This window comes from Aricia agestis, chromosome 20 (assembly GCF_905147365.1).
Source record: "Aricia agestis chromosome 20, ilAriAges1.1, whole genome shotgun sequence".
NCBI lineage: Eukaryota > Metazoa > Arthropoda > Insecta > Lepidoptera > Lycaenidae > Aricia > Aricia agestis.
This window is the reverse complement of record NC_056425.1, coordinates 9368269-9395579: the sequence shown is the minus strand read 5'-3', so window position 1 is coordinate 9395579 and position 27311 is coordinate 9368269. Positions and strand designations below refer to the sequence as shown.

At 38.5% G+C, this 27311-nt stretch overlaps 2 protein-coding genes across 9 annotated transcripts in view; one reads left to right on the top strand and one right to left on the bottom strand.

Annotated features, from left to right (window-relative positions):
• Positions 1-22324, bottom strand: part of LOC121737152 (protein disabled) — a 32146-nt gene extending 9822 nt beyond the window's left edge. Inside the window, exons 1-8 of one of the 7 annotated variants that reach the window (XM_042128722.1) lie at positions 22119-22324; positions 18769-18850; positions 12214-12449; positions 9532-9675; positions 6730-6873; positions 4967-5137; positions 4205-4348; positions 649-1191 (exon numbers count right to left, since the gene is read on the bottom strand). In XM_042128722.1, the coding sequence (XP_041984656.1) occupies positions 649-1191; positions 4205-4348; positions 4967-5137; positions 6730-6873; positions 9532-9675; positions 12214-12449; positions 18769-18838 (1452 nt within the window). In that variant the 5' untranslated portion in view covers positions 18839-18850; positions 22119-22324. Of the gene's footprint in view, positions 1-648; positions 1192-4204; positions 4349-4966; positions 5138-6729; positions 6874-9531; positions 9676-12213; positions 12450-18545; positions 18615-18768; positions 19033-22118 lie in introns of those variants that run through there. The other 6 variants (XM_042128724.1, XM_042128725.1, XM_042128721.1 and 3 more) reach the window with 6 other exon arrangements.
• Positions 22325-23458: 1134 nt separating this feature from the next.
• Positions 23459-27179, top strand: LOC121737089 (N(6)-adenine-specific methyltransferase METTL4). 2 transcript variants are annotated; one of them, XM_042128634.1, is made up of 5 exons: positions 23459-23725; positions 23886-24115; positions 24602-24730; positions 26414-26754; positions 27041-27179. In XM_042128634.1, the coding sequence occupies exons 1-5, from the start codon at positions 23531-23533 to the stop codon at positions 27175-27177; spliced, it is 1032 nt and encodes a 343-aa protein (XP_041984568.1). In that variant the 5' UTR covers positions 23459-23530; the 3' UTR covers positions 27178-27179. The 2 variants fall into 2 exon arrangements, with proteins under 2 accessions (XP_041984568.1, XP_041984569.1); XM_042128635.1 differs by lacking the exon at positions 26414-26754.
• Positions 27180-27311: the final 132 nt, after the last annotated feature.

Genomic DNA, 27311 nt, shown 5'->3' with positions numbered 1-27311 from the left:
AACTTTATAGGCTTCCCCGTCCATCATTGTGTGTTAATACTATATTCATCTATGATCTAAATCGCTTTAGTCATCTTAGCGTGGAGAGCTCACAGACAAAGGGGCAGATAGACGCACTTTCCTATTTATAAGATGTGTGCATAAAAAGTGCTGGTAGCCAGCGGGCGACATGAAACAACCGCAGACGACGTGCTGTCGCGACACTACTGGTTTCTATGTATTTCTATTACATACCCTGCACAGCTAGCCACACGAAGCTACTGACACTAAGGGTCTACACAGACGGACCCCATTTCAACTGCAGGCCAACTGCAAATTTCAGTTCAAGTGCAGTTTGAATGCAGTTGACACGACTGCAATAGAACTGAAAACCAAACGCGCAGTCGGATTGCAGTTCAGTTGCAGTCGGCGTGCAGTCGTGTGAACTGTTTGGTTTGCAGTTCTATTGCAGTCGTATTGCAGTCGTGTCAACTGCATTCAAACTGCACTTGAACTGCAATTTGCGGTTGGATTGCAGTTGAAATGCGGTCCGTCTGTGTAGACCCTTATTCATAGAAATACATAGAAACCAGTATTGTCGCGACGACACGTCGTCTGCTGCAACTTCATGTAGCCGGCTTCCAAGTTGTGCCTTAAGGATGTAAATACCTGTCTCTGTAGTCTCGGCGACTTTGGCACGGGCTCCGGAGGCAGTGTCACCTGCAGAGGTCCGTTAAACACATTCTCCCCACTCTCAGGTTTAGACTGCTCCATGCTCAAACTCGTCAATTTACTCTTAAACTCCTCCGTCCTCAGCGAGCTCAATTTCGGGAACTCCTGCATACTCGTAAACGGATCGTCCTTGAACGTGTCAGAAAACGGATCCGTGTTATCGAACGGATCCGTCTCAGCGAACGGATCAGACGAAAAGAGTCCGCCGTACGCCGGCTTCGCTACGGATACCGTGCCTCCGGACTGGCGAGATAATGACGTCATAATCGTCGTCGGACCGTAGCTCTCCGGCTTGGGTTCCGGCGCGAGATCTGTCAACATTTGCGTCGCCGGGACGAGGTCTTTCAGGACCTTCTTGGGTGGGTTTTTGAGCTCCTGAAAGAAGAGTTTTTTGTCAACGTATGGTCTACTGCGGCCGGTGCCGAGGGGGTCTAGCTCGGTGAACACGTCGTAGCCGCCCGCCGCGCCGCCGCCGCCCGCCTGCAACCACCACCAGGTTATAGCCAGGGTAAGAAAAGCCCAAAAGAATTTAACCACATTTGAGAGGATGAAATATGATGGCGCCACGTTGGACCATGTGGATTGTGGACTCAAACGGTGGCAATTTTGTAGATATGGGGCATAATATTTGTCTTTGATAGTTTCTAATCGAGGTCGATTGTGTATGCTATAGACAGCTTTGCAATCATAGCCTTTATCCATCATGGCCCATCGTGGAGTGGTAATTGTATAGCCGGTATCGGCTGGTAATATTTCAAACAAAATTGAACCGTGAGTTGAGCAGGATGAAGTTTATATTCGCGTGCTTGGATGTAAATTAATGAATTGAGTACTATGGAAAAATGAGCAGAAGTTTTTGGACGGTTCAAAGACGTTTGAAACAGAAGAGAGTTAGAATGCCCACTACATTGAAACCGGACTCCGAAAATAGATTGGTTTATTATCAGCTCTAACTTTTAAAAGTAGTTTAACTAAAAGCATTTACAAGCATATACTATTGTCTATCCTTGTGAATGCTTTTAGTTAACATACAGTTAATAACTCAAAAAGATGAATACAAAAACTTAAGATGGTTACTGGTTAGTGGTTACTACTTTGTGTCTGTATGGTATTTAGAAAGATCTAGATTCATAAATGTTTGTTTGACGACGATAGATACCAAGCATCATTATTATAAGTAATTTTGTAAAGCTAAAAACAGTATGGTTAATGGAATTTGAAAATGTTAATATTTAGAGATGATTATAGCATGAGGAGCGCATGATGAATGAAGAAGAGAAAAACTAAATGATACAGCCCTGAATAGACAAAAATATTCTCAAAGTAGGAGTATTACTTCGGTAAGTAGAAAGAAAAATATTTCAGATAAATTAGGTAAAGACTAAAGTCCCACTAGGATTACATAAAATGGAGGTGGAGGTGTGCTAATCTTTGGGATAGATGGAAGGGGAATGTGCGATGTTGGATTTAAGGTAGCTGCTCCCGCCCTAAAATTAGCAGTTCGATATCTGTCAGTACGAATATAGACGTTAAGAACGAACATTTACCCAGGTTCTGGTGCCAGGGGGGGGGGCAAATTACCCAGGTTCTGGGCCAGGGAGAGGCAAATCAGATTTTTCATAAGCTAGGTGTTTATAAAGAATAAAAAATTAATAATTTTTAGTTTTAAAAATATTGTATTGCAAACAAATGGCAAAAATTCGTTTTCTTAATTTTTAATTTTTATAGATAAAATACTTAGTAGGGACGTCAACTATGGAATTAATATATACTACGTATAGTATATATTAATTGATGACGTCAACATGATCCAGGGCCCTCCCCTCGGTACGCCCATGATCACACCCTTTAACCCAACCACACCCAACCCAAAGGTTGAACTTAGTCGAAATACAGGACGAGAGGTCAGCACAGGAAAACCTAATAATTTAGGTTATCAGGAATTTTGAGGGATAATTTTTATCGGTTTATCAGGGATTTTAAGTAACGTTGGCGATTGACAAAATTGATTCTTAATTTGGGTTCATTTACCTATTCAGGGCTCAAAGTTAAAGTTAGTTACCTCAGTCAGCGTAAACATAGCTAGAAGGGAACGAAACCATAAACAGACTACCGGAAAAACTAAATCTTCATAATCACACGCTTCTCGTGCTGTTATTGGAATCTAAAATAGACAAAAACAACAAAATATATATAGTGCTATAAGGATTTTTTCCATGGACGACGCCACCTTGCAAAGTGTATTTTGACAGTAAAGTTTTAGCCACACCTTTCTGTCAATATCGTCCAAGTATCATTTTATATGCGACTATAAATTATAACAACAATTCTAATTATAGTATAATTAGAATTGTTGTTATAATGTTGTTATTTTAGTGACAATTGTTAGCTTCCAGAATGCAATACATTTCATCTAAGTGGAAAAAATCCTTGAAGCGCTGTAGAAAAATTCACACGCCGTAGTCAACCATCAAACGCTGGGTATACGCTTTTCTGAGTAAAGACAAAATAATGTACAGATTTACTATGAAAGCTATAAATAAGACAGGTATACAGTACTTCCAAATCAATAATGCGCATGGAAATCTTCGCTAATTGTCGTAATCACGAAAACACCCGAATCTATGAAACTTGCATTTTGCACCTTATTCAAAGGGAATAGAAGTAAATATCATATAGCCGGTTGCTGTCCGCTGTCGCTAACTCACCGGGAAGCACAGAAATAAATCAAAATAGAACGGCGACGCGCATGCGTTGCTAAGGAATCGCTCGTGTCAATTTTTGCTTTGCTTTTAGTTAAAACATATAACTTACCCGTGGCAAGAAATACCTTTTTTTGACCGATTCACTTTCGTACTTCTGTTTTTACAATTAGACACTGCACAATGAGGCATTTTTGCACAACCGCTCCGGTGTAATCAAGTCGAGACGTGCGCGCGACTGAATGAACGTTCAATGAATCTTGCACGACAGAGCAAGATTGAAACACGCGTACTCCACCCGCTTAGCCGTTCTATCTTGATTTATTTCTGTGCCGGGAAGCCATCGCAGCGTTACCATGGTAACGTCCAAGCAACGTCAGCCTGCCTCTACGTCGCTGCAAAGCGCTGTTTTTCTTAAAGTTAAGTTTGAAACAGCGCTTGCAGCGACGTCTTTTGACGCTCGGGAAATACGACTGTTGCCGAAAAATTACGAAAATTTCTATACGCATTATCACTTTGGGAGCACTGTAATGGAATACAGAACTATGACGTCATGCCTATATACTTCAACCATGAAAATACTATCGATGATTGACTACAACAGCACAAAGTATTCACAAATATTGTATAATTTAGTTATAAATATTATTATGTATTTTGATATCAATTTTGTGTATTGTTAACATGATTAGTATGCCACAAGATGACGGTCTATTCAGACAGCGTTAATAACCGGTGTGTTATAACCGGTTCGCAGAACGCAGTAAAAACCGGTTTTAGCCGCATCTTACCGGTTCTGGTAGCGTATCGAGCGGAGCGGGCTGCGGCTCGAAGTCCGCGGCGACGGCGGCGAGGTCGAACAGCGCGGGCTTGTGCGGGCTCGCCGTGCGGGTCGGCCGCGAGCGAGCGGTCGGCGGCGGTGGGAGGAGGCCCTTCTGTGCATTGTAATAAAGGCGAAAATTATGAGTGCCTATGATTATTGTCTTTTCACCCAATACCGGTAAGGGGAGATCGATGAAATCCTAGAATAGTTTTATCCCGGAAAAACGAATTTTGGCCGGATTTGTAATATATCATGTTCACTGTATGTTTGTGAAAGTTTATTCAAACAACTCCTTATAAATACAAATTATAGAGTTGAGTCCAAATAAAATGAAACCGATATTACACAACCGACAAAATATTTCGCAGACTTAGGCTGGTATAAATAGTCAGTACTCAAGATGCATCTCGGTCTCAAGACACGGTTCAGGCTCTGTGATTGGTTGGCTGTCAAAATTTGGACCAATCACAGAGCCGAATCGCGTCTTGAGACCGGGTCGCATCTTAAATACTATTTATACCAGCCCTAGACTAATTCCCTTTGCAAATATAATATGGGACTCCCCAGTCATATCTGTGTTACAAATTTTGGCGAGTCGTAGCAATATTAACTTACAGATATATCTACTAATATCTACTTGCTTTACGGAAAACTAAATTAGGTACAGTTTGCTGTTTTACTTGCGCAGGAATAACTTCTCTTAAATGATTGCAAAAGATCCATAGCTCACCTGTGAGGACACAGTGAAGGAGTCGCCGAAGGGATCGGTAGAGGGTGTGAGGCCCTCAACCTGGGTAAGTCCCCTCCTCAGAGAACTCAGCTCCTGTTCAAGGTCAACCAGCTCAGCCACACCTTCTGACTCTGGCGGCTTTGAGGTACTGGCTTCACTCGTTATTGGTATCTGAAAGGTAAGGATATAAGTTGAAAATTGGCCCTGGCAGAATACCAGTGCAGCGAGCTAGCTTGCTGCGTATAGCTGAGCCTGGGCCAATTTTGACATCACACAATAATATATGTATTGTAGTAGGTATTGTAGAAATAAGCACTTCAGCTGTATTATTGTTTAATTTACATGTGTTGTGTGGTGACAAAATAAACATATTCTTATTCTTAAATATCTGTAGATGGTAACCATACTTCTATGGTAAATGTGAAATTGTTTCTATCTTTCTGTGTTTTCGTTAACTCTTTACGCTTATACCGGCAAATCAATGCAAGCAACATTATTGACGTGGGAGAGCCATGCTTCGGCACGAATGGGCCGGCTCGACTGGAGAAATACCACGGTCTTACAGAAAACCTGCGTGAAACAGCGCTTGCGCTGTGTTTCGCCTAGTGAGTGAGTTTACCGGAGGCCCAATCCCCTACCATTTTCCCTTCCCTTCTCTCCCCTAATTCCTTCCCTACCCTCCCCTATTCCCTTTCCTACCCTACCCTATTACCCTATTTCCTCTTAAAAGGCCGGCATCGCACCTGCGTACCCTGCAGCTCTTCTGATGCTGCGAGTGTCCATGAGCGGCGTAAGTTGCTTTCCATCAGGTGACCCGTTTGCCCCCTTATTTCATTAAAAAAATCTATTATGCAAACTCTATTCATATTGTTAATGGCTTTCGACGGGAGGCGGGAGCCAATCTTAGAACATTTCCTTAGTTTCTACAGTTTTACGTTGTTTCCAATTTCCGATAGATCTCAACAAGTAACAACTAAACTAAATAAGTAACAACGGTAGCCGTTGGCTCTTCCACGAAACTCAGTCTTTCAAATAGGGTAAGAGCGTAAAGGGGTAATAGACAGATCACAGATTTAACACTTTTTGCATAATATGAAATTTCACAGCACATTCAGTAATTTATTTATTCGCGAATCGCGGTAGAACCGCGCATTTTTTCAGGATAAAAGTATCCTGTGCCCTTTCCCAGGACTCAAAGTATCCACATAACTAGGAAAATTGGTACAGTGGTTTGGGCGTGAAGAGGTAATAGACAAACAGACAGACAGACACTTTGGCATTCATCAGGACGAGCGAAGCGAGCCCTAGTCTATCTCACAACTCGAGCACTTTTGTGGTACACTTTACGGGAAAACTATCACGCCTATTGATTTGTGCTTTAACATAGTAATTTTTATTTATAATATGTAGATGTGTTATCATCGGTCAGTCAAGGTTTAGTTACTATTAAAATATAAAAAAAACTGCCTTAAAGATTATTACCACGCAGAAAAACGACGCGAGCCGTCTCAAAGCTCGGCGTTTAGCTAGTAATATCTACTTCCTACTCCTCCTATCTTCTTCTGATTAAATTCGTTGCGGGTCCCAAGACAGCTATAGCATGTTCCTCGGGCTCCCTGAGATCATATCAAAGAGTTTTCGTGGTTGGATACCGCTGTCGATCCTGGCGACACAGGAGATACAGTGGTGGGAATGTGTGGTGGGCAAAGCCCGTTTAAAAAAATAGTAATATTAGTATGGAATATGGATAATATGGATGTTACCTTAGCTTTAGCCTCTGCGGAGGTAGTGGTGTGCCTGACGAGGCTGGTGGTGGGCTTCCCCTCCAGGTTCTGTTTGGCCATCTCCACCTCCTTCTTCTTCAGCTCGAACACAACTTGAAATAAGTCTCTCATTGCTATAACTACCTGCAAAAGCATAAAGATATTGAATGATAAATGAAGGTACCATCAAGGAAATTGATGAACCTATGTAATTTGGTTGGATTTTGTCAAGACAATATTAGTTGTGATATTTTGTGGACTGACTGTTGTTTGTTTTTGGGTTTGTGTATTTGGGCTTGTCATAACGCGACTAAATTACGTAGGTTCGCTTATCGTCTATGAATCAATTTTTATAATAGTACATACAATGTCAAGCAAGTAATGAAGATTTCATATTTCAAATGGCATTTTTGTGAATGGAATAGAAATATTTTGTAAGTGTATTTCCGGTTATTAATATACGGTATATAATACAGCTGAATATCAAAGAGTCCAATGTTTTTACAATGCTTTAGGTTTTCTTTGGCATTTCAGAATCCACATCTTATAACCTTTAAATCTTTAATATGTAAACATTTTGGTTATTAATATACAGTACTAGCTGTCCCGGTGAACTTCGTGTCACTTAAAAACCTTCCCTGGACTTCTACGAATATTTTAAGACTAAAATTAGCCCAATCCGTTCAGCCGTTCCCGAGTTTTGCGCTTAGCAACACATTCAGCGACTCATTTTTATATTATAGATTTAATAGAGCTGAATATCAAGAGTTTAATTTAATCTAAGAGTTTAATGTTTTTACAATGCTTTAATTAGGTTTTCTTTGACATTTCAGAATCCACATCTTATCCTTTAAATCTTGAATATGTAAACATTTTGTCTTAGATATTATTTTGTAATCCATACTGCAAAACAAGTCAATCAAAACTTCTTATTATGTCCTACTTATACAATTTTGTGACCATTAACGGTTTGGTTCGCATTGTAGGTTCAAGGTTTTAGAAATTTCCTCAACTTAGTTACCATTGCATGCACGACAAAAGAATCAAAGGTCCTAGGTTCAATTCAACAAGGTTTAATCAATACATTGCGTGCTAATACATCTGTTTATAACTATATTTGATCGATCAGATTCCACGGGTCATGGTTGGTCAGTTACCTAATGATTAAACAATTATTATTTTTATCTGAAGGCCGAGGATCGTTATTCGTTGTGCCTTTACCCGTTTCCATGGTCGGTCGTTAGCATTGCATTATTATGCACTATCAAGATGCTACGGCCTTGCAAAATCCGCAGAGCTCTTGAAGTAATTTGTATACATGTATTTCAACGCACAAAATACAACGTTAACTAATAATAATAACACTTTTATACAAAACTAAGTGATAATACTTTAGGATGTGTTCCTTCCATAGACTTCACTGTGAAAGTCGCAGCGCTGAAATAGCAAAATTAAAAAGAAATGTTATTTGTATGGGCAAGCGCTCCTGCGTCATGATTTTTTCCATACAAAGGTGAAAAACAAAGTTACTCTTTGAGCGCTGCTACTTTCACAGCGAAATTTATATTGGGGACCCATACACACCCTAAAGTATTATCATTTATCACTTAGTTCTGTTACACCCTGTAGATTTCACTGTGAAAGAAGCGCTAAAAGAGTTACTTTTGACTCCTAAACTTGCACAGTAGATTCATAACATGCACAGTAGATCATTAGTAACTAAAATATCCGTATTTATTTATGCTACAATAAAATATATTTTATCTTAGCTGTAAGTGAAATGATCTTAACACTCGGTCATTGTACCGTTTAACACTGGCCAGATTTAATCAAATCTTTTAAGATCTTAAAAAGGAAATCTTCAATTTGGTAGACGTATCAAACGAAACAATGAATCACATTGATGATGCCAATTAAATACAGCATGTTTTTAAAAGATATCGCCTTTCTCAACCAAACTGAAAACATCTTTCTTTACTCTCTATTCTCTACTTAATAATAACATAATTGGTGAAGAGAATTTTATACGTGGGCGAGCCATGCTTCGGTACGAATGGGTCGGCTCGACCAGGGAAATACCACGTTCTCGCAGAAAACCGGCGTGAAACAGCGCTTGCGCTGTGTTTCGCCGAGTGAGTGAGTTTACCGGAGGCCCAATCCCCTACCCTTTTCCCTTCACTACCTCCCGTAGTCTCTTCCCTTCCCATCACTTCCCTCCCTATTAACCTATTCCCTCTTAAAAGGCCGGCAACGCACCTGCAGCTCTTCTGATGCTGCGAGTGTCCATGGGCGACGGAAGTTGCTTTCCATCAGATGACCCGTTTGCTCGTTTGCCTCCTTATTTAATAAAAAAAGACGCCGTTAGTTTTAAGTGTACTAGCTGGAATTACATGTTTTTATTGCATAAATAAATTGTCTTTAATACAAGTAAATTTTCGGAAGCAACAGACAAACAAATGAAAACTGGCAAAAGGCTAGTAGTTGAAGATATCTTCGGAAGATCATCTTGGGCTCTTATTATAAATACTGAAAGGCTTAAAGTTTTTTGTCTTTCAATTAAAAAAAAAAAATATTTTTATTTACTTATTGTGAAAACCAACAGCTTATATACTTATAATATAAATGAAATAAAACAATAAATAAAAATGAGCTCATTTCAAGATAGAAAATAAGGATAGGGCTTCGGGACTTTGATCGAAGCTTCGCGACTTCATTAGTTGCCACCTACTATATTGGCCTCGATTCACTGTCTTTCTATCAAACTCTATTGTCTATTCTCTTCTAACAAAAGTCTCTACTTACTTGACTAGCAGCCTTATCAGTCTTGATCCCGAAGAAGCGGTGTCCCGTGTCGGGCGCGCCGAATATGTAGCCGAACGCGCGCGAGTCCGTCATGTCCTGCGCGATGAACGATATCTTGTGCACCGGGTGGTGGTACAGTGAGTCCTGGGGGGGAGTGATGATGATGACTTAAGGCTACAAGGTGTGTAATCAGTAGGCCTACTACGAAACCGTTTTGAGACTCAAACAATCGAATGAGAATGCCGCGTCCTACTACAACGTCATTTAACGTTTGTTAGGGTCTAAACACACTAGGCTGAATTACGCCGGCGTAATTTACGTGGCCGAAATTACGTTCAGCCGCTTACGTCTGATGCGAGTCAGCGTTGCCAGATACCCCGATTTTGGCGGGACGTCCCGATTTTTTCATCAAAATTAAATGTCCCGCGCGGGACAGGCTCAGTCCCGCTTTTCGGGTAAAGCCCGAACGTACGTGCAGCGCGCTGAGAAAGAAAGGTGCGTAATGAAGATAAAAGTGCGGGAGGTAGATGGGGTGGATTTTCTTTGGCTACTTTAGCTATCTTTTTCCACGTAAACGTTATTCTAATGCAAATAAAAAAAAAAATTCAAAAAACTTTTGATTTTATACCCTTTTTTACATTGTCCCGCTTTTGACTGAAGAATCCCGCTTTTTTTTTCAAAAAGTTCCAAAGTCCCGACTTGGTACAAAAAAAATCTGGCAACGCTGGATGCGACACACTATAAATTACGCGAAGAGCCGAAATTTCGCGGCGTAATTTCCGTTGTGGAACGCGCGCGTAAGTGAGTATTTAAAATTCACAGATACGCGTTAGAACTAAGGGTCTTTACAGACAGAACTGCATTCCGACTGCGCGTTTGGTTTGCATATTGCAGTCGGGTCAACTGCATTCAAAGTGCACTTGAACTGCAATTTGCGGTTGGATTGCAGATCGTCTGTATAGACCCTAATGTGTGCGTTAACGCTTTGGGTCTATACAGACGAACTGCAATCCAACCGCAAACTGCAGTTCAAGTGCAGTTTGAATGCAGTTGATAATGGTTTGCAGTTCTGTTGCTTTTCGGGTAAAGCCCGAACGTACGTGCAGCGCGCTGAGAAAGAAAGGTGCGTAATGAAGATAAAAGTACGGGAGGTAGATGGGGTGGATTTTCTTTGGCTACTTTAGCTATCTTTTGCCACGTAAACGTTATTCTAATGCAAATAAAAAAAAAAATTAAAAAAACTTTTGATTTTATACCCTTTTTTACATTGTCCCGCTTTTGACTGAAGAATCCCGCTTTTTTTTTTCAAAAAGTTCCAAAGTCCCGACTTGGTACAAAAAAAATCTGGCAACGCTGGATGCGACACACTATAAATTACGCGAAGAGCCGAAATTTCGCGGCGTAATTTCCGTTGTGGAACGCGCGCGTAAGTATTTAAAATTCACAGATACGCGTTAGAACTAAGGGTCTTTACAGACAGAACTGCATTCCGACTGCGCGTTTGGTTTGCATATTGCAGTCGGGTCAACTGCATTCAAAGTGCACTTGAACTGCAATTTGCGGTTGGATTGCAGATCGTCTGTATAGACCCTAATGTGTGCGTTAACGCTTTGGGTCTATACAGACGAACTGCAATCCAACCGCAAACTGCAGTTCAAGTGCAGTTTGAATGCAGTTGACACGACTGCAATAGAACTGCAAACCATTGTCAACTGCATTCAAACTGCACTTGAACTGCAATTCGCAGTTGGATTGCAGTTGAAATGCGGTCCGTCTGTATAGACCCTTTGGAGTTAGGGTATATACAGATGAACTGCAATCCAACCGCAAATTGCAGTTCAAGTGCAGTTTGAATGCAGTTGACACGACTGCAACAGAACTGCAAACCATTATCAACTGCAATCAAACTGCACTTGAACTGCAATTTGCGGTTGGATTTGGAGTTGAAATGCGGTCCGTCTGTATAGACATACGTGTTCGGTTTTGATAATTCCGTCGCGTATAGTGTGTTGCTATACAAAACATTACCATTTACCGCCGAATCGCTGCCGAACTTTACGCTCGACTCGGCTCGACGAAAATTCGGCTCGCGACGGAATTTCGGCATAGTGTGTCATCCATCGCGTTCCGTCCGTGTTTACTATTTTGTATGCATTTAAAACGCGGCGTAATTCAGCCTAGTGTGTTTAGACACTTAGAGTAGGACGCGGCATTCTCGTACGATTGTTTGAGTCTCAAAACGGTTTCGTGGTACGGCTCCTGATACTAGTTAATACACTTTGTGATTGTCCAAAATATGAGGAGGTAAGTCATAAAAGTTCGTGTTTATATCATCAAAAACCGAAACCACATTATTCCAAACCACATTTCACAAAATTTGGTTTTACATTTTTTAGCAGTTATGGACTTGATTGCATGGCAGCTGTATTTTTTGTATGGAAATTGTCGATTCTGCCTTAATTTGACATGAAAACTTTATTCCAATGGGAAATGTCCTACTAAATTTAATGAAATTTAGTATCTGTGCTCGTCAAATGTTTACTAAAACTTACTAAAATAACGAGCGAGAGATAAAACTTCTGGATAATCTATTCACCGCATAGTCGATTGTGACTACAATTTTCATATCAGCCAGCACTAATCTGCTTTAGGAGAATCTAAATCACCTGTAAAGCCACTCACCCCAGTCTTATCATCCCGTAGCCTCAGCCCATCGATGGCAACATGCACTTGGATCCTCTGCTTATGCTCCCCCGCCGCTCTGATCGCCATTTTGAGGTCAGCGAGCGCCTCCTGACACATCCTGTCGCCCCGGGCCTCCGGGACCTCAAGAACCCCTATCAGCTTGGCCCGGAACGACACTCCTTCGCCGAGGAACCTGCCCGGCTCGTTCTTGTCTGCGAGAGGTTCGTACACATCTATACACATGGTGAGCATGTCCTTTCACACATTGACAGGTACTACCTAATGGGATTGTGTCCAGAGTTATTCTACTTTCTTTTCTATGAAAAGATTCTGTCAGATGTAAGCTCTTGAACGGTCATGAGTTCAAGTGTTTAACTTCTGACCCGTCAACGACCTTTGGTCCATTTTGTGTCAATCCAAGTTGAAGTTAACCCTATGTATATTCCTTAATTCAGTGTTTTTCAACCTGTGGGTCGACTTTGGACTCTCAAATTGGAGCAAGTGGACTATAACCATAAGCAAGAATCGAATAGATTTAGATAAATCTGAACACACTTTATTTTAATGTTATTGGTGTGAAACATTTATAAAATATCAGGTGGAACTATCTGTTGGTATGGCTTATTGCTTTTATGGTAAAAATTCCTAGTATATACCAACACACAATCTTCAAAAACAAAAGGGGAAAGATTTGATAAATAGGAAAAAAATATTTTACATGGTCGATTTTTTATGAATATAATATTATACGAATATCTAACAACTAACAAGAACAGTTTAACTGTAATTACTGGCAATATCTTAAGTATTGAAAAAGAATTTCCAAGTTACAACTATTAACTTCGACAATACCGTTTAATACTCGGACAGATCGACTCTCGACACGGATGCTCAAGTGTTGTCAACTCAACACTTATCTCAAGTGTCTCATACCTTTTGTCACTTGTATTGAGTTCGGAAACACCCTGTATACAAACAGAGAGCGTTCCAATTCCAAACTTTGAATTTGAGAAAATGAAATTTTGTTTTACTTGTAATATGACTATTTGTTGTTGTATATATTTTTAAACGAATATTATGATTTAATGTTCTAATGCCGCGGCAGCACATGCGTCTATCGTACGAAGCTTCGTGCTATGAGACGATACCAAATCATTGGACGATACACGCAGATCGTCCAATGGTATCGTTTCAAGATCGAAGAACTACGCATGTGCGGCCGCGGCATTAATCAAAATTGTGAGGAGTAAAAGCCTAAATTTCACAATTTTTTAACGACAATCTTACATGCTAAAAATAACTACATAGAGATAATAAAAGTAGCATAGAGGAAGCCACACAAAGTAGGTATGATATGGGGCGAAAAAACATGATGACAAAATGTAATGAATAGGAAGCAAAAGTTGAAGTAAAAGTTAAAATAAACAAAAACACAAGAAAAGAATATTGTTTATCACTACACGTGTTAAAACATTGCATTAGTACCGAATAAACACATGAATTGAGGAAACAACAAAAATATTTTTATAGAGCACCCCATATAGAAGAGCAAATATGAAGAACTTAATATTTGGCAGTATTACAATTGAAATACATTTATGTGGTGATTTGGCAATGAACGCTTGGGAATCTCTTAATAAGAGTTTGTTGAACCATTGATAATAAAACTTGATCATTTCACAAATATCATAAATTATGTGATAAGTATTATAATTTATAGTAGAAGACTAAATTAACACTGCATGTAAGACGTACTTGCTTACATTATAAATAGTGACAAGAGAAGTACCAATATTTACCCCCCTAGCACAGGCTGCGCCTAGTAACTAGTTTGAGGGATTGTAATGTTTGATGTGTATCATCCCAATATGGAATTTTGAAGAATTAAGCTTAATATACTGTTAGTTTTAGAACACGTAATTTAAAAAAAAACGTTATTGTGTACTAGAGTACACAATAACGTTTTTTTTTAAATGTTTGTGTGAAAATTAAAAGTGCAAAGTAGACTTTGCACTTTTAATTTTCACACAAACATCTAGAGCGCGCTATTGATTTTAGGCTCAGCCTAGCATAGCAGTGAGAAAAGTTACCTCAATACATTCTCAAGATTAGGAGTCCTACACACTCTACCAAATTATAATACCACCAAATCGAACACAACACAATCACCTTTTGCCAACAGGGATTTTAGGTCCACTTTTTTTAACGTCATTTCCATGGAGTGCGAAATGAGAGTGAGCGTATTTCTGTCTATTAACTGCATCACTAGCGGTTCAATTGAACTTCCTGTTTTTAAATTTAGAACGCCTGACCCCGACCTGACGCTACCGGAAGATGAGCCCCATGAAATATTCCTGGCATGGGTATGATAAATGCCATGGTCTCATAGAAAAATGACGTAAAGTAGCGCTTGCGTGGGGTTACCGAACAACCAAGGCGTTTGAGGATGTACGAGTAAAGAAATCAAGTGAGCAAAAGCATGCTTCAATGTCCATGTGTGGCATCAATCGCTTAACATCAGGCGATAGTTTTTGAAAGGACATTTCTTTTTTTGGATTTTGGTTATAGAATCAACATTCATGTTCAAAGCCAGCGATACTTTCTGTACTAAATACCTCTCCACTCTTACAACGCTAAACCAATTCATATAAAATTTGTGTGGAGATACACGAATCTCTGGAATATGGGATAGTTCATATCAAAGAAAAAATGGTTTCCACACAATTTTGACGTGGGAGAGCCATGCTTCGGCACGAATGGGCCGGCTCGACCGGAGAAATACCACGTCTTCACAGAAAACCGGCGTGAAACAGCGCTCCTGCTGTGTTTCGCCGAATGAGTGAGTTTACCGGAGGCCCAATCCCCTACCCTTTTCCCTTCCCCACCCTCCCCTATTTCCTTCCGTACCCTCCCCTATTCCCTTCCGTACCCTCCTCTATTCCTTTCCTACCTCAAACTCACTCAAACTCAAAAATTTTTATTCAGAAGTAATTTTTTTCAAATATTCTCTGAACGTCGGGGCTACACAGATGCCTACCACCGGTTCGGGAACTAAACCGGCGAGAAGAAACTCGCACGGGGCCATCTTTTTCTAAAAAGATGGAAAATTACAAAAAATATATTATAAAATAACAGTGTCTAAATAAAATACCCTCCCCTATTACCCCTTAAAAGGCCGGCAACGCACCTGCAGCTCTTCTGATGCTGCGAGTGTCCATGGGCGACGTAAGTTGCTTTCCATCAGGTGACCCGTTTGCTTATTTCATAAAAAAAAAACAAATCTTTGTGCGAAGTTCAAAATGTACTGTTTGTTAGCTAAATACGAATTTCTGCGCGGCCATGCAAAAACCAGTATCACAGAGAATCCGTACTAATATTATAAATGCGAAAGTGTGTCTGTCTGTCTATTGGTCTGTCTGTCTGTCTGTTACCTCTTCACGGCCAAACCGCTGAACTGATTTCGCTGAAATTTGGTATGGAGATACTTTGAGTCCCGAGAAAGGACATAGGATACTTTTTATCCCGGAAAAATGTACGGTACCCGCGCGATAAACGAGTTTTGGCGCAACGGCGTCATCTAGTACCAAATATAATATCACGGCTATGTCGAGCTACGTCAATGATATTCTATGTTACTAACGTAACTAGATTGGAAGTTTACGGTAGCAACGCGTTGCCACTTCGAAGATGCCTGCAGGCATATCTCACATACATAATGACATAACGAATATATGACTTGACATTGTCTTTTGAACAAAAAAGTGGTTACGCATTTCTGAGAATCTTTTGTAAGACATTGCTACTCTAGTATTTTAGAAACTCATTGAGCTACGTTATAACTTATAGCATAATTTGCAGTCATGATAAAGCAGTTTAATATGTTTCATAGAACTATTTACATGCGTACAATGGCGTACATGGTATATTATGCGTTCGTTAACCCTCTAATTACAAACTTATGTGGTTTCATATCGTTTACTGGGTATCATTGTAACATATGGACTTACAACATTATAACATGCTTCACAGAGAGCCTTTGAACTCCTATTTTTCTCATAATTGATGGTACCAAGTTCTTACTCCATTTTAATTCAGAACCTGAGAGAAGATTTCTAATATGCACTACATATTAATAATGCTTGTAAAGCATTATTTTTCGCTAGCCAGTTTCTTGACTTATGGCCCAAGCTTGTATTGAGTTGGGTCCATCTCTTTTATTCTGTTTAAGTAGTTCGTTTATTTATTTAGTAGTTAAAATTTAAGTAGTTTTAATAGTTAAAATTAAGTGTAACTAGACCAATTAAACACACTATTATATTCGTTTATTGCGCGTTTAAGAGACCACATGTGTTTTGCTTACATTTAGGTCGAAAAACATACACGTATACCTCTACCGCTGTATAAAATATTATACAAAAATGTATGTTATTTGTAGTGTATAAATAAAGATGGCCGCTTAGGTACTTAGGTAGTGGGGGTGCTTGGAGTGGTCGCTCGACTTCGGTCTGATGATCACTTCTACACCAGCCGTCACCAGAGTACTAGTGTTCAGTTATACGAGTACGTTATTTCTGTGTTTAATTCACTGGCCCAGACATTGTACATACTGTACATTATTAACATATTGTATAAATAGAAAAAAAACATGATTCAACTCTCTTACTCCGTGTACGGATATTTTTGCAGTTTATTTGTTGTAGGGACGAGCCTTGAGATGTGATAATATGAACAAATAACAAAGAAACATTAACGATAACGCGAGGTTTCTATTTAAATGAGTTTGCGCTCTGTTTAGTACAAGAGTTTACGAATTTATAGGTTGTTTTCATAAAGCAGCCTTCAATTTTTTGTTTGACCTAGGAATGTTTCAACCTTGCATATATTTAAAAATCAGCCAAGCGCGAGTCGGACTCGCACACGAAGGGTTCCGTACCGTTATAGAGCGAAAGTAAGCAAAAATTGTGTTTTTGTAAGGGACCTTAAATATTTACTTTATTTTAATATTATTATTCATTATTAAAGTACAAATATAATTATGGATGCTGTGACAAGTGCCTAGCAGTTGCAATTATTGCCTTAAATATTTATTTTATTTTTAGTATTTGTTGTTATAGCGGCAATAGAAATACACAATCTGTGAAAATTTCAGAAGTTTAGCTATCGCGGTTTTTACGATACAGCCTGGAGACAGACAGACTGACGGACAGACATCGAAGTCTCAGTAATAGGGTCTTGTTTTTACCCTTTTTGGGTACGGAACCCTAAAAACTACATAATGTTATATTTATGATATTTTCCGATTCCTATTCAGTTTCCTACCAAGAAATACTATAAGTACTGTAATATTATGTTCTACCATAGAGGAATAAGTGTATGGCTGGTCTCTGGTTATACGTATCATGTGTGTACTAATTTTCATATAATTATTATGTGGAAGTTAAAAATTTAAAAGCAATAAAGAGAATTTAGGTCAACTGGGCACTTTATTTCGACACATTCGACTGCAGAACTAAGCTCGTTGCTATGACAATTTAGCCCATCGGAATAGAGACACTATGATACCACCTAAATAATTAATATACTACCATATTGTTAGTAATAAAGGAGGTTGGCGAATTCTAACCTTATTATCCGTCAAGAGCGTCAAAGGTTCTTATAATAAACTGTATACTTAACATGTGGATGTAAGTGTTTAGATATATTTTATGGAATGCAAAAGTGTGTCTGTCTGTCTATCTGTCTGTCTGTTACCTCTTTACGCCCAAACCACTGAACCGATTCTGCTGAAATTTGGTATGGAGATACTTTGAGTCCTGGGAAAGGATACATTATACTTTTTGTCCCAGAAAAATTCCCGCGGGATAAACGAATCATCTATTACTTTAAACAGCTGCAGATACTGTACTGTTAAACTTAAACTTTGGCTTTCAAAAAAGTTTGTAGTATTTTTAGGTAGCGCGACCGTGGCAAGGGCCAAGGCATTGAATGTACGGCGACTTGCCAATGTCCTTTAAGTCAAGTTAAAGATAGTTATTTAAAATAATAATAAAATATTATTGCAGTTGAGAATTGAGATGGTGGACCAATGGCCGCTTACAAAGAGTTTCAAAAGTACAGTTTATAAAGAAATGTCAAAGGTCAGCACTTAGTGCACAAGGTCGCGTTTTTTTTAAATATTTTTTTATCATCACGTACATCTCGTGCTGACATTGGGATTACGCAAAGATATAAAAATGTTAGTAGCATTTCAAAAAAGGTTAGCACTAGCGGCGAATCATGGTTGTCTGTTAACCCTTCGTCGCCTACGTAAAAAGCGTGATGCAACTTACCGAAATGACCCAGAAGGTGCTGAAAGTGACACACCTGCATTATTCTAGTCTTCACGGCACCGGACGCCTCTGTTACACCTCTGTTACAAGGAGCACTGATTACGAGGGGCTCTAGCGTGGCACGGTTCGGACCATGCATAAAACAAAATAAAAATGCAAAACATACAAGCTAGGATGCGTTTGGTGACATTTAGCTAGCTAACGGCCGCCGTGTGGCACTCACATTTGCAAGGGCTGCTTTTCTTACGGAGGGTTTGCATTGGAAAGTCACTCGGTAACTTGTGATTGAACATCTCCTCGCGTTACTGAAACGTAAACACGAGGGTTTTACAGCTGCATGGTGGGTCTATCGATTTTGGTTCGTCGACCCGTCCGTCTGTTTGTCCTGCTGCCGGGCCGGGCACATGGCACGCACTGGCCTGCGCGCGGCGGCGCATGCGCCCCGCGACCCCTGATCGATAACACCCTGATACTACAACTTTTATGATTTCGCTGTTACCCCTATGTTTATATTTAAGGGGTCAATTTTTTGCAGCGAGCACGTTAGGGTTAAATGTTTAATGACTTTGCCAATATTATTGATTAGTTTCAGTAAATGCAATTGGGTCACACCTGGGATAAACACCTAAATCCTAATGCGGCGTCAGACGTGGCGACGTAACGCGTCACAACGTCTGATAAACGCCCACCGGCAAAATAATGTAGTCGTCGTGAAAGTCGTAAATTGTTTTCACTTCTAAGGGCGTTCGCTGCGTTGAGCCCTCGCCGTGCGCCCGCCTGACAGTCACCTGTCTCTCGCAGCGGTCAGTATAATTTCGATAGCGCGGGTGTATAACAGTCGATACCTATGGATTTTTTATTGATATATTAGCTAGCCAACAGACGACGATGCCGACGTGTACAAAGGCGTCAGCCAATCAGCCCATTTGTCACGTCTAGATTGTTGACCCGTCGCCTGCGGAGCGGGCACCGCTGCACGCGCCGCGGGCACCGCTGCACGCGCCGCGTGCGACGGCTGAACCGATGGGATATGGGATGACAATATGAAACAAGCACGCCTCGCGAGTTGCGGGTGGCCTCGCCGCGGGCGTACGCTTAACGCAGCGAACGTCCTAAATCGTTAATTTTGAAAAACGTTATTTTTTCACCCTAAATTTTTTTTGATGCGGCCGCGACTCAAAGACCAAAACATGGTTGTTCCCTGTATGAAAAAAGGTTGGGGACCACTGTTCTAAACGCGAATATTAGCTTAGTTAAATACTTATAAGTATTATATAGGTAATCATTATTCTAAAAGATATTTTTGAAAATATAAATAAATTTATATTTTGTACAGTCAGGAACCAATATAGAGCAGGCCAGCACATTTGAAACATTATTACATTCACAATGAGGTTCAATAGTGGAGCACCAGTCACCACTGTGCCTATATAATATATGATTAAATGATAATTACTTACATAAGTCTAGAGTCTAGACGATTGATTCCCAAAGTGGTTCAGGACCCAGGTGGACCCCCAGGGGTCCACGGGAGCCCGACAGGGGTCTACGCTTGCGTGGAAAAAATGGGGGTCCACAAGTCGTTAACGGGGGCCTATAAAATGTATTTGATTACCCGACTTGACTTCAAGACTCGCCGATACCGCGCTGCCCGCCCGCCTACCTAAAATCGTGTCTGAACTCCACCTATTAGCCTTGCTAGCTACGCGGGAACTACGTGCTAGAACTCAAAGCTATATCGTGGAAACGTGGAAACGATTTCTTTGTAATCCTGACGCGAATATTTAAAAATGTTATGCCCCTAACTTGGCACTTTTGTAGAATAATCACTATAATAATTTTATGATCATTGACATGCCCAAAATTTCATGTCGCGTGGAATTGGTTCGCCTTGGTTCGCCAGCATAGGCTGATAATTTTGTTGAAAAACAACACAGCGACAGTTACTTCAAATAATAGCAAGTTTCATGGATTAGTATTGTAGGGGGTTTTTGTTACAGGGGGTTCGTACCTGTAAAGTGGGCCACGAAATAAAAGGAGTTTGGGAACCTCTGGTCTAGACTCATGATATTAAACACTCCAGTATTGCTTAGCAACATTATAGCAGAATATAATAATTATTATGTATCATCATTCAGACTTCACAGTTAATACCAGATTCTTATCCTATGATACTTCAAATACGCTTAAAAAATATATATATAACTATACATCCTTAAAGTAGAATTTATTGAACAATAACTATTTTGAAACATTGTGCAAATGCAAGTATTACAAATGCAAGTATTTCAAATATTATGCTAATAATGGCATAAGAAGCTACTGCATGTTACAACATAAAAAATAAAAAAAGTTGATTTAAAAATAAACGTAAAAAATAATTAAATGATGATAGGTATTGTGATTTATAATAATAATAAGAAAGAGTATTAATATATGTATAATTACAAAGGGAAAATATTGTTTGTATGATTGTTTACCTTTGAAATTTCTGGACTAATATTTATGAAATTTGATACAGACATAAACCACGGGTAAGAACATTAGTAAGTAGAAGGGAACACAATATTATCTAGTCTCTAATCTATACTTTCATATTCATACTAATTCATACTAATATTATAAATGCGAAAGTCTGTCTGTCTGTCTGTTACCTCTTCACGTTGAAACCGCTGAACGAATTTAGCTGAAATTTGGCATGGATATACTTTAAGTCCCAAGAAAGGACATGGAATAGTTTTTATAACCAGAAAATTGTACAGTTACTCGCGATATCCTAATTTTGGCGCAACGGGTGTCATCTAGTAAAAACATTATTCTTTTAATTTAAAAAATATATAATTTAATTTAAATTTCTTTCCCAACCTGTGGGAGATTCAAATAAGAGATTCAATGCTATTTAACATTGAATCTTGAATTGAATGTTATTTAAATTGTTTTAAAAACAAACTATGGAATAATAGAACAACTAGGAAAAAAGGATAGATGAATAAATAATGTAATTAAATAATAATGAAATGACAAATGATGCAACTAATAATATAAGACACAATTAACAAAGACACATTAATAAAATCTTAAATACATATTGATATTTCCATAAAAATAGCAAAGGTGTTATGGGTACAAAACATTTTACTTACAATTTTCAAGAAGTATCATTGCTGCCAGAATGTACTAAAATGTCTGCAGTCTAATGTTATGTTTTTTCAAATGAATCTTTAGTGATTTACTCAAGGTGATTTTTAATTTACCTGAATAAAAACTTGTTTTCAAAGACTTCATCCAAATTATGGTTTAGAATGGTGTTTTAATAAAGTTAAATGGACATAAGGTATATTCAATTTATCTAAATAATAAAACACAATAATGAGAAGTTATAACAAATAAATATAATATAATAAAATAAATAGACATAGACGTAACGCGTAAGTCAATAAGTAATCATGGTATAGAATGTTTACATAATTTTCTTACTGAAAATATAAGACAATAAGAAGGAAGCTGCAAAGTATGAAAGTTTAAAGATATAATTAATGCTTACAGTATGAACTGTTTAATGAATATACTTACATGAACTCGAAGCCATAATTCAACACTTTTTTGTAAACAGATATCAGTTTTAACTTGCAATAAGAACTAATTCAAAATTGTATGCTGTATGTGATCATGTTTGCCCGAATAAACATGACACAAACACTCTTTTATTTGTTTATATTTTGATCAACAGTCATTTATTAAAGACATTGATAATATAGTTAATAATTTTATTGATTCAAATCTCTCTACTCATTGATTTTAACAAAAAATTAAAGTGTAAATATTGGATTCCTCATTCCTCAATTCCGTACCTAATCCATCATTTCTCATTTCTGCCAGCCAGTGTCACTTTGACATTGACAGCTTTGATTGTTTTTTCTTCTTATTGTGACACTTCGGCTATTTAACCATGGCTAGTGTCGAGAACATTATGGCGGGAAAACTATATTCTAATTTCTATAATACACAAATTTATGATAATACAATTTTCAGCATCTTTTTTCTATATTGTCAGGTCTAAAGTCTAATCAAAGTCTAAGTAAAAGTCAATACAGTCAAGAAGTCAAGTTGGTCGATTCAATAAAGTGGTAGAAGCTTAGAGTATACATTAGCAAGCTATAGAGCGCGCGCATCGCTCGTTCCTCGTTATGCCGATCTTAAGCAGAAGTTCTATAGATACTTGTCAAACGTATAACGCAAGTCTAGTGATATTCCATGTGCCATCGTAAGACGCTTAGGGAACGCTTAGGAAAATATGTTCACACTCGTGCTTACAGTTCATATATACCTTGTTAGAAGCACTCTATAGCTTGCTATAATGTATACTCTATGGGTAGAAGCTTTACTGAAACTTTCGATGGAGTTTTGGAATGGAGACTTGTGCACGATAACGAATATCTAATGGTTAATATTATTATCTCACCAATTATATTATACATTTAAAACTCATAAGTCATAAGTTCATAAGTTCATAACAGTCATATTTTTAACACAATTTTAGGAAAATAAATACAAAAACACAACATCACTCTGTCACATTCCCGGCAAATCTCCCCACAGAAACTCCCAGACCCCAGAAGATTCGAATTATGCACAGCACAGGCTTGAGGCCTACAGAGTACAGCTTGTCGAACACTTTAGTAAAAGTATCTGTCCGAGAAGAAGAAGGAGTTAACTCATTTTGTGTATCAGCTGATCGACGGTAAACAATTAAAACGTAGGTAGTGATTATATTCTCTTTGGTAAACAATTTTGTTTTCATTTTTCAACGTTTTGATTATAATTTTTTGTTCCAGTGCAGATTGCTCAATTTAAAAAATATTTGGCAATAATATATGCCATAAAAATTTATTAATAATATTACACAAGTCTTTCAAAATTATCAAAGTGTACAAACTACAAAATGTAAATTTTCAGTTTGGGTGTAAATCTGAACTAAGAGAATCATGACTTTGTTGTTTAATACCAGTAGTGCTTTTCTTATAAGTCACAGTGAATACATATCCCAAATATTTAAATCTGTTAAAGTAGAGAATGAATCTCATCACTATTTGTTATCACCAAAAATATTTGCTATCAAAAATAAAATGCATGAAATAAATAACAAAAGGCCACGGAAATGTGATGAAGTATTAAAAGAAGTAAGTATGATTCGAGGTTTATTGATTACCTTCGAGATTCTAAAAAGAGATGCTTAAGTATGGCAGTGTAACTAACACTTAAAGATTGGTAAAGAATACCCCTGAATTGACTGTATTCATACTTATATTATGGATATTTAAAACTAACCATCATTTACAGACTGGAATAATAAGAGAACTGTACCAGACTTTCCTCACAAAGATACCAGAGGGTATGAGAGAAAACATATTTCAAGATGATTATGAAACAGCCGAAGTAAGAGAACACTCTAAAAGGCTTTTTGAACTTACTCAATTTGATTATAACGGCTTGAAGGGAGGCAACAATTCTGATGATGCTCTTAAGTGCCTCATTAAAGATGAATATTTTTTGATACCACCAAAATCAAGGTACGACCTATTGAACTTTCGCGTTGCATTATAATTAAACTTAATCGGGACTTAATATTGGACAACTCAAGGGTAGTCGTAGAACAGACCGCCCGGTGCAAATGAAGACGTCGCGCTCCTGCAGTCCCCTCGTGACCACGGCCGTTGCAACACGGCCGAAACGTCAAGAAAAAGTATGCACTCGTAGTAGCATTACTACATAAGTCGCGTTAAGTCCCGATTAAAAAGTTTAAAGGTAAGACCTATTACCAGATTTGCTATTACAATGTGATATTTAAAAAGAAGAGGTTTATTATGTATTTAATCCCTCAATCGCAGATTCTTGGAAATTTATTGTTATTCTATTGTTATCGTGGTTGAATTCGACAGCTTGGGAGTGGATGGGGAGTTAATAACTACAAATAACAAGTATCTGCAGTTTGTCTACAACATAAATCTAGTTGAATCATAATTATTGTGGTAAAAATATTTGACAAAATTTTTCAGGTTTCTGTGCGGGTGTGTGAAGGAGCAATCTAAAGGGCTGGCTGGAAATAAATATGACATTGTGATTGCTGATCCACCCTGGTGGAACAAATACATCAGAAGACTGAAGAGTGCCAATAATAAGATGAGGTATGAACTTCTCACAAAAACATTAGCTCCTATCCCTTGTGGAAATAAATAAAAAATAAGTTTTCCTCATCAGCACTGATACCGTTTGTAGTGTATATGTGCATTGTGCAGTGTATCTACATAGTAGATACTTAACATTGTCTCATAAACACCAGTAGTGGGGATGCAATCTATATAAGTCATTGTCAAGTAGTCTAGAGTTTCAGTTGCTTTCAATTAGGGCTCTAGCTTTTGAAATTTTTCCCCCATTTTGAATTTCAACTTCTCCCCCACTTTTTCAACATTTTCACTCTTCCAATATTTCCCCCCAAAACATACCAAAATAATATTCAAATTTCGCCACAACACAGCCTCCGGAACACCGAGAGATATCGCATTCCACACGCATCAAAACCAGATAGTGTACCCCCGACTCTACCTGCCTGTGACCTCGCCTCTTGTCGCTGGCAGCCTCCGCTAGGCCTTCCCCTGGGTTACCGGGGATCTCACCTAGTGGGGTGGACCGCCAGGGGTGATTCAGGTGGGTTTAGAAGGGAGGCCACACTGGTAGTAGAGGTGACTCTATCTTTCACCCAACTTAGGGACTCGTCCCACCCCAAATACCGGCTCATCTCTATGAGGTGCGGCAGACCCCTCGGGTAGGGCGCTTAGCCCCGAAACCGACTTCCCATTTCTTCCCCCCAGGGGAAATGAGAGACATCCCACGAGTCTAGAGTGAGAGTTGCATAGTGACAGTGACAGTGGATAGACGTGCGCTCCACAGTGGTACTGGGTGTGTTAGTGAGCCAGTGTCCCTAGGATTTTACACCGTTTAGTTTTCTATCTTAGATATAATATTAGGTATAAATTAAAATAAATTTTAAATTTGTTAGTCCCACTAAAACTCGAGAACTGAACTGATTTGGCTACTTTTAGTATTATTTTAGTATTAAAATATTTCTGAAGTCTAGGTTTCCATTATGTAGGTACATGATGAAAATTATATTTTGTAAATACTTACCTAACTCTTTTCAAACATTTCCATCTATTTCTGTACATCTATACATACATACATACTACATACATATAAATAAAATTGGAGTGTATGTTTGTAATATAAAAATAAAATAACCGTTTTTTACTACATGCATATTATGAATATTTAGACGTTACTTACACCAAAATAACAATTTTTAGATTTTTTTTTTTTTATGAAGCATCAGAAGAGCTGCAGGTGCGTTGCCGGCCTTTTAAGAGGGAATAGGGAAATTGGGGAAGGTAGGGATGGAAAGGGAACGGAATAAGGGAGGATAGGGAAGGGAATAGGGTAGGGGATTGGGCCTCCGGTAAACTCACTCACTCGGCGAAACACAGCGCAAGCGCTGTTTCACGCCGGTTTTCTGTGAGGACGTGGTATTTATCCGGTCGAGCCGACCCATTCGTGCCGAAGCATGGCTCTCCCACGTCTCGTCTGTCTGTTTGTTCCGGCTAATCTCCGAAATGGCTGGACCGATTTTGACGGGACTTTTATTGGCAGATAGCTGATGCAATAAGGAGTAACTTAGGCTACTTTTTAACCGACTTAAAAAAAGGAGGAGGATATTTTTTTACTTTTTTATTTTTTACCTATGAATTTTACATTATGTTGACACGGACGAAGTCGCGGGTAACAGCTAGTTAAAAATAAATTTTGTTCTATTTCAGTTACTCAATGATGTACAATGAAGACATAGCATCTATACCTGTGAAAGAGCTTTTTGCAGACAAGTGCCTTGTAGTAGTATGGTGTACTAATGCCGCAAGCAATATAGATGCAGTGAAAAACCTGATTTTTCCACAATGGGGTGTGAAGTACATGGCTACTTGGTACTGGTTGAAATTAGCAGTGGATTTGGAACCGATATGTAGTTTTGGATCGGGTTGTAAGAAGCAGCCATATGAAAGAGTCATCATTGGGTGTGTAGGGGAAATGAAGGAGATACCAGATAATATTTTGTTTGCGAGCGTACCAAGTGCTTTACATTCACACAAGCCTCCTTTACTTGGTAATTTATTTATTTATTTATGGATTGTGCTCTAATATTAAGCATCAAAAAATTTGTTGGTGTGCAGTAACACATTTTGACGCGTATTTATGCAATGTGGACCATCAAAATAAAAAGTCTGCTATGAAATTTAGCCTTCTGCCACCTTTACGATTTTACCAAAGTCTAAAGACTCCATACAGTGATAAATAGCTTATTATGAAATTGTCACTGCTTACTTATTACTGATTACTGAGCAAAACAGGAAAAACTTCTAGATCTTGTCTCATATAAAAATGTTTTTTAGACTTACTGCAAAAGTTTACTGACAACAAGGAGCCTGCAGTGTTGGAACTATTTGCCCGATATCTACTGCCAAATACTACCAGTGTGGGATATGAACCTTTGAAATGGCAACACATTTCATTATATGAGAAGTTATAGCATTTTGTGTTTTATTTTATATACTTTAAGACCGATAATGAAGACAGAAAATAGGTAAGAATTTTTCTAATACATATCATTTTGCAGGTAGCTCAAGTAAAATTAAAAATATTTTTAGCTAACTAGGAAATATA